Raw genomic sequence first — 7,710 nt, 5'->3', positions numbered from 1 at the left:
GGGGGGTCAGGAGGTGGAGGGGATGCTGCTGGGGGGTGGGGGCAGGGGATGGGGACGGAGGATGCTGGCAGGGAAGGCGGGCAGGGGATGTTTGCAAGGGATGCTCAGAGGTTTGCTGGAAGAAGCTCGCAGGGGATGCTCATATGGATGCTCACAGGGGATACTCGTACAGGATGCTCAGAGGAGGTACTTGCAGGGGATGCAGGCAGGGATTCTGGCAGGGGATGCTCACAAGGCCTGCTTGCAGGGATGCAGGTAGGGGATGTTTGCACGGATTCTGGCAGGGGCTACAGGCAGGGGATGTTCGCAGGGGATGCAGGCAGGGGATGCTCTCAGGAGATGCTAGCAGAGGATGCTGGCAGGGGTTTCTTGCAAGGGATGCTCAGATTTGCTCGAAGAAGCTCTAAGGGGATGCTCATCTGGGATGTTTGCAGGGGACATCTGCAGGGATTCTGGCAGGGGATGCTTGTACAGGATGCTCAGAGGAGATGCTTGCAGGGGATGCAGGCAGGGATTCTGGCAGGGGATGCTCACAGGGATGCAGGTAGGGGATGTTTGCATGGATTCTGGCAGGGGCTACAGGCAGGGGATGTTTGCAGGGGATGCTTGTATGAGATGCTGGCAGGGTTGCTCACAGGGGATGCAGGCAGGGGATGCTCTCAGGAGATACTAGCAGGGGTTTCTTGCAAGGGATGCTCAGAGGTTTGCTCAAAGAAGCTCGCAGGGGATGCTCATCTGGGATGCTCACAGGGGACATTTGCAGGGATTCTGGCAGGGGATGCTTGTTCAGGATGCTCAGAGGAGATGCTTGCAGGGGATGCAGGCAGGGATGCAGGCAGGGGATGCAGGCAGGGGATGCAGGCAGGGGATGCAGGCAGGGGATGCAGGCAGGGGATGCAGGCAGGGGATGCAGGCAGGGGATGCAGGCAGGGGATGCTCTCAGGAGACGCTCGCAGAGGATGCAGGCAGGGGATTCTTGCAAGGGATGCTCAGAGGTTTGCTCAAAGAAGCTCGTAGGGGATGCTCATATGGGATGCCTCCGGAGCTGTGGGGAGACACGGGGGGGTCAGGAGGTGGAGGGGATGCTGGTGGGGGGTGGGGGCAGGGGATGGGGACGGAGGATGCTGGCAGGGAAGGCGGGCAGGGGATGTTTGCAAGGGATGCTCAGAGGTTTGCTGGAAGAAGCTCGCAGGGGATGCTCATATGGATGCTCACAGGGGATACTCGTACAGGATGCTCAGAGGAGGTACTGGCAGGGGATGCAGGCAGGGATTCTGGCAGGAGATGCTCACAAGGCCTGCTTGCAGGGATGCAGGTAGGGGATGTTTGCACGGATTCTGGCAGGGGCTACAGGCAGGGGATGTTCGCAGGGGATGCAGGCAGGGGATGCTCTCAGGAGATGCTAGCAGAGGATGCTGGCAGGGGTTTCTTGCAAGGGATGCTCAGATTTGCTCGAAGAAGCTCTAAGGGGATGCTCATCTGGGATGTTTGCAGGGGACATCTGCAGGGATTCTGGCAGGGGATGCTTGTACAGGATGCTCAGAGGAGATGCTTGCAGGGGATGCAGGCAGGGATTCTGGCAGGGGATGCTCACAGGGATGCAGGTAGGGGATGTTTGCATGGATTCTGGCAGGGGCTACAGGCAGGGGATGTTTGCAGGGGATGCTTGTATGAGATGCTGGCAGGGTTGCTCACAGGGGATGCAGGCAGGGGATGCTCTCAGGAGATACTAGCAGGGGTTTCTTGCAAGGGATGCTCAGAGGTTTGCTCGAAGAAGCTCGCAGGGGATGCTCATCTGGGATGCTCACAGGGGACATTTGCAGGGATTCTGGCAGGGGATGCCTGTACAGGATGCTCAGAGGAGATGCTTGCAGGCAGGGGATGCAGGCAGGGATTCTGGCAGGGGATGCTCACAGGGATGCAGGTAGGGGATGTTTGCACGGATTCTGGCAGGGGCTACAGGCAGGGGATGCTTGTATGGGATGCTGGCAGGGTTGCTCGCAGAGGATGCTTGCAGGGGATGCTCTCAGGAGATACTAGTAGTTGTTTCTGGCAGGGGTTTCTTGCTAGGGATGCTCAGAGGTTTGCTGGAAGAAGCTCGGAGGGGATGCAGGGAGGGGATGTTTGCACAGATTCTGACAGGGGATGTTTACAAGGGATGTTTGCAGGGATTCTAGCAGGGGATGCTCATATGGGATGCTCGCAGGGGATGCAGGCAGGGGAAGTTGATGCTGGTGGGGGGTGGGGGCAGGGGATGGGGACGGAGGATGCTGGCAGGGAAGGCGGGCAGGGGATGTTTGCAAGGGATGCTCAGAGGTTTGCTGGAAGAAGCTCGCAGGGGATGCTCATATGGATGCTCACAGGGGATACTCGTACAGGATGCTCAGAGGAGATGCTTGCAGGGGATGCAGGCAGGGATTCTGGCAGGGGATGCTCACAGGGATGCAGGTAGGGGATGTTTGCACAGATTCTGGCAGTGGCTACAGGCAGGGGATGTTTGCAGGGGATGCTTGTATGGGATGCTGGCAGGGTTGCTCGCAGAGGATGCTTGCAGGGGATGCAGGCAGGGCCTGCTTGCAGGGATGCAGGTAGGGGATGTTTGCACGGATTCTGGCAGGGGCTACAGGCAGGGGATGCTTGTATGAGATGCTGGCAGGGTTGTTCACAGAGGATGCTTGCAGGGGATGCTCTCAGGAGATGCTAGCAGAGGATGCTGGCAGGGGTTTCTTGCAAGGGATGCTCAGAGGTTTGCTCGAAGAAGCTCGCAGGGGATGCTCATCTGGGATGCTCACAGGGGACATTTGCAGGGATTCTGGCAGGGGATGCCTGTACAGGATGCTCAGAGGAGATGCTTGCAGGCAGGGGATGCAGGCAGGGATTCTGGCAGGGGATGCTCACAGGGATGCAGGTAGGGGATGTTTGCACGGATTCTGGCAGGGGCTACAGGCAGGGGATGCTTGTATGGGATGCTGGCAGGGTTGCTCGCAGAGGATGCTTGCAGGGGATGCTCTCAGGAGACGCTCGCAGAGGATGCTGGCAGGGGTTTCTTGCTAGGGATGCTCAGAGGTTTGCTGGAAGAAGCTCGTAGGGGATGCAGGTAGGGGATGTTTGCACAGATTCTGACAGGGGATGTTTACAAGGGATGTTTGCAGGGATTCTAGCAGGGGATGCTCATATGGGATGCTCGCAGGGGACATCTGTGGGGATTCTGGCAGGGGATGCCTGTACAGGATGCTCAGAGGAGATGCTTGCAGGGGATGCAGGCAGGGATTCTGGCAGGGGATGCTCACAGGGATGCAGGTAGGGGATGTTTGCACAGATTCTGGCAGTGGCTACAGGCAGGGGATGTTTGCAGGGGATGCTTGTATGGGATGCTGGCAGGGTTGCTCGCAGAGGATGCTTGCAGGGGATGCAGGCAGGGCCTGCTTGCAGGGATGCAGGTAGGGGATGTTTGCACGGATTCTGGCAGGGGCTACAGGCAGGGGATGTTCGCAGGGGATGCAGGCAGGGGATGCTCTCAGGAGATGCTAGCAGAGGATGCTGGCAGGGGTTTCTTGCAAGGGATGCTCAGATTTGCTCGAAGAAGCTCTAAGGGGATGCTCATCTGGGATGTTTGCAGGGGACATCTGCAGGGATTCTGGCAGGGGATGCTTGTACAGGATGCTCAGAGGAGATGCTTGCAGGGGATGCAGGCAGGGATTCTGGCAGGGGATGCTCACAGGGATGCAGGTAGGGGATGTTTGCATGGATTCTGGCAGGGGCTACAGGCAGGGGATGTTTGCAGGGGATGCTTGTATGAGATGCTGGCAGGGTTGCTCACAGGGGATGCAGGCAGGGGATGCTCTCAGGAGATACTAGCAGGGGTTTCTTGCAAGGGATGCTCAGAGGTTTGCTCGAAGAAGCTCGCAGGGGATGCTCATCTGGGATGCTCACAGGGGACATTTGCAGGGATTCTGGCAGGGGATGCCTGTACAGGATGCTCAGAGGAGATGCTTGCAGGCAGGGGATGCAGGCAGGGATTCTGGCAGGGGATGCTCACAGGGATGCAGGTAGGGGATGTTTGCACGGATTCTGGCAGGGGCTACAGGCAGGGGATGCTTGTATGGGATGCTGGCAGGGTTGCTCGCAGAGGATGCTTGCAGGGGATGCTCTCAGGAGACGCTCGCAGAGGATGCTGGCAGGGGTTTCTTGCTAGGGATGCTCAGAGGTTTGCTGGAAGAAGCTCGTAGGGGATGCAGGTAGGGGATGTTTGCACAGATTCTGACAGGGGATGTTTACAAGGGATGTTTGCAGGGATTCTAGCAGGGGATGCTCATATGGGATGCTCGCAGGGGATGCAGGCAGGGGAAGTTTGCAGGGATTCTGGCAGGGGATGCTCGTATGGGATGCTGACAGGGGATGGTGGAAGAGGGTGCTGATATGGGATGCTCATAAGAGATGCTGGCAGGGGATGCTCATACGGGATGCTGACAGGGGGTGCTTGCTGGGACGCTGGCAGGGGATGTCCCAGGCAATACTGGCAGGGGATGTTTGCAAGGGATGCTGGGGGGGTTGCTCAAAGAAGCTCCCAGGGGATGCTGGCAGAAGATGCTCGCATGGGATTCTGGCAGGGGATGCTCATGGGGGATGCAGGCAGGGGATGCTTGCAAGGGATCCTCACAGAGGATGCTCCCAGGGGGGTTCTGGCAGGGGATGGTGGCAGGGGATGGTCACAGGGTCCATGCCCTCCCACATCCCACACTGGGATTGGGAGCAGCTGTCCCTAATGGAGCTGCACAGACCCAGCAGCAGGATGGGCCACAGGGGCTGAGGGTGTTCAGCAGCCAAGGGTGAAGGTAAATGCTCTTGGGGCTCCTGGGAAGCATGTTTTCTGGGCTGGGGAGGAGGAAACTCCCTCCTGGAGCTGGGGGGTGGGTGAGGGTGGCTGGAGAGCAGAGCTGGCTGGGGCCAGGAGAGCTCTGGGGCAACTTCTGACCTGCTGGTAGAAGTAGAGCAAGGTGGTCCTGTCCTCTTGGAAGCGCTCTATGAAATCCTCCGGCAGATAGCGGATTTGGAGATCGTACCTGGCAAGAGGAGAACCCCTGGATGAGGCCCATGCTGGAGGAGCTTTCCCTCTAACAGGGCTCGGTGTCGTACCTGGCAAGAGGAGAACCCCTGGATGAAGCCCACGCTGGAGGAGCTTTCCCTCTAACGGGGCTCGGTGCTCCCTGCCCTGGGTGGGTTTTGGGGACCCGGAGAGGGACAGACACCACCACCACCACCATGGGGTCCTACCTCCACTCAGCCTCCAGGTGGAAGCCCACGCTGGAGGAGCTTTCCTTCTAACGGGACTCGGTGCTCCCTGCCCTGGGTGGGTTTTGGGGACACGGAGAGGGACAGACACCACCACCATGGGGTCCTACCTCCACTCGGCCTCCAGGTGCAGGCACTCGTACTTCTCCTGCACCTCGCCCACCGTCAGGTCCGGGTGCAGCCAGTGGATCTCATCTGACTTGACGTGCTTCAGGCGCAGCCCGTAGCACTCGGCCAACTTGATGTCGGGCCCGATGCGGCCGCTCACCAGGATGGACCTGATCACCTCCTGGGGTGGGAAGAAGCAGGGCTGAGACCTGAGCATCCCCAGCCAGGCTCCAGGGGAGCTTTAGGCAGCAGGAAAGCAAGGAGAAAATGCAGAAATGCCCCTGGAGCAAGAACATGTCCTCAGGCACTGCCCCATCCACTTACCCGGATCTCCGTCGTCACCGAGCACTTCACCAGCTTGAAGTTCTTGCCCATGTTGAAGCTGTTGCTGTAGAAGCAGACCTTGAGGATGCGCTCCTTCTCCATCTCCAAGGTGCCCATGCCCAGGGTGGACTCCAACGTCCCGGCCAGGCTGCGGGAGGAGCTGCTCCGGGGGCGCCCCAACGCCTCGGGGATGGCCGACATCCTCACCACGCCGGGGGTGCTAGGGGCTGAGCATCCCTTCCCTGTGGGACAGACACCGTGGGGACACTGAGAGGGCAGGGGGAGGTGTCACCCTGAGGGGTGGAGGACAGGGTCAGGGGATAGGGGTAGGGGAGGCAGGATTGGGATGGGGACAGTGGGGACACTCCGGGGTAGGTTGGGGAGGGAAGGGATGAAGATGGATGGAGACAGAGATAGGGAGGGAAAATAAGGAAAGAAAGAGTGGGACCCTCCTTCCCACCACAGCCCCCGGCCATGCATGGCCACCAGGTACCACCAGGGCCCCAAGTCCAGCTCCTCTGAGCAGAGCCTTGTGTCCTTGTCACCTCCAGAGCAACAGCTCTGTGTCCCCATCATCTCCAGAGCAATAGCTCGGTATCCTCATCACCTCTAGAACAATTCCTCTGTGCCCTTGTCACCTCCAGAGCAATGCTCTTGGTCCCCAAGACCTTCACAGCAATACTTCTGTGTCCTTGTCACCTCCAGAGCCATGCCTCTGCGTCCCCATCACCTCCAAAGCAATAGCTTGGTGTCCTCATCACCTCCAGAATGATTTCTCTGTGGCCTTGTCACCTCCAGAGCACCACCCCTGTGTCCTTGTACCCTCTAGAGCCATGTCTTTGTGTCCCTATCACCTCCAGAGCAACAGCTTGGTGTCTCATCACCCCCAGAGCAACACCTCTGTGTCCCCAGCACCTCCACAGCAACACCTCTGTGTCCCCAGCAATCACCAGTTCCTCGCCCCCCCTGGAAACGTGGGGTGAAGGACTGGGGCTGTGACTTCCCATCACAGGTACCTGTGACAGCAGCTGTGGTTCAAAAATGTGACCTGCCAGCCCAGTCCAGCCAAATTTAGCAAGTATCTTTGCAAAAAAACCCCAAACAAAACACCCAAAACCTAATAAAAAGGGGGTGAGCAAAGCGGGTTCCGGCTCAGCCGGAAGGGTGACAGTCAGTTATATCGATCTGTTCTTTTTATTTTTAGAGGGGACAAAACCCAGAAGCCGACACCAAAAATATCATATGAGCTGGAGGGTAAAGTGACTTGAGTTTTTTTTTCCCCTTTGCTGAGAAAACCACTTTTAGGGCATACGTGGGGCTTGGAGCACCCCAATGGATCCAAAATTTTCTTCTACCCCTGGCTGGGCAGGGAAGGGGTTTGCTCTGGGATGCTTTCTCCACCTCCCTGGACGTGCACCTGGACTGAGGCCGGGCAAACTCAGCTCACACAAACCCTTTTACTCTCAGAGGGTTTATCTCACCTCCGCCACCAGCTTCCTACCCACCCCATCCCCTCCCTATGGGTCCCTTCCTCCCCTCCCCTGCCTTCACCCCATCCCCTCGGGGCACCCATCCCTTCCCCAGCCCCTCTGCCCCTCCAGAAGCCCCACCAGGAGCTTTTCCCTGTGGTGGAGCCGGAGTGACGCGGGGCAGAGCTGCCACACAACCTGCCTGTTTGCAAACAGCTCCTCGGCTGTTTAATCAGTAACTCCAGGGCCGGGCTCTGCTGGGGCTCCAGCTCCCGAGCAGCCCCATGGGTGGAGTCCCATGGTATTTTTGATTTCGCTCCCAAAGAAGTGCAGTTTGGAGCAGCTCCTTCCAAACCTCACTTTGTCCCACAAATCTGGGTGGATTTTAGAATCGTAGGATCACAAGATGGTTTGGGGTGGGAAGGGACCTTAAAGCCCCCCCAGTGCCACCCCCTGCCCTGGGCAGGGACACCTCCCACCACACCAGGTTGCTCCAAGCCCCCTCCAACCTGCCCTT

At 58.5% G+C, this 7,710-nt stretch overlaps 1 protein-coding gene across 1 annotated transcript in view; it reads right to left on the bottom strand.

Annotated features, from left to right (window-relative positions):
• The window catches only part of LOC106885613 (protein-tyrosine kinase 2-beta-like), a gene marked incomplete at its 3' end in the record, with an annotated part of 23,007 nt that overhangs the window by 1,185 nt on the left and 14,112 nt on the right, over positions 1–7,710 (bottom strand). Inside the window, exons 2-5 of the mRNA XM_014937951.1 lie at positions 5,725–5,966; positions 5,403–5,581; positions 4,969–5,063; positions 156–237 (exon numbers count right to left, since the gene is read on the bottom strand). Of these exons, the coding sequence (XP_014793437.1) occupies positions 156–237; positions 4,969–5,063; positions 5,403–5,581; positions 5,725–5,966 (598 nt within the window). The remainder of the gene's footprint in view (positions 1–155; positions 238–4,968; positions 5,064–5,402; positions 5,582–5,724; positions 5,967–7,710) is intronic.

Source organism: Calidris pugnax, unplaced genomic scaffold, assembly GCF_001431845.1.
Source record: "Calidris pugnax isolate Ruff unplaced genomic scaffold, ASM143184v1 scaffold84, whole genome shotgun sequence".
NCBI classification, from domain to species: domain Eukaryota; kingdom Metazoa; phylum Chordata; class Aves; order Charadriiformes; family Scolopacidae; genus Calidris; species Calidris pugnax.
Note: the sequence above shows the minus strand (reverse complement) of the source record. Positions and strands in the feature narration are given on the sequence as shown.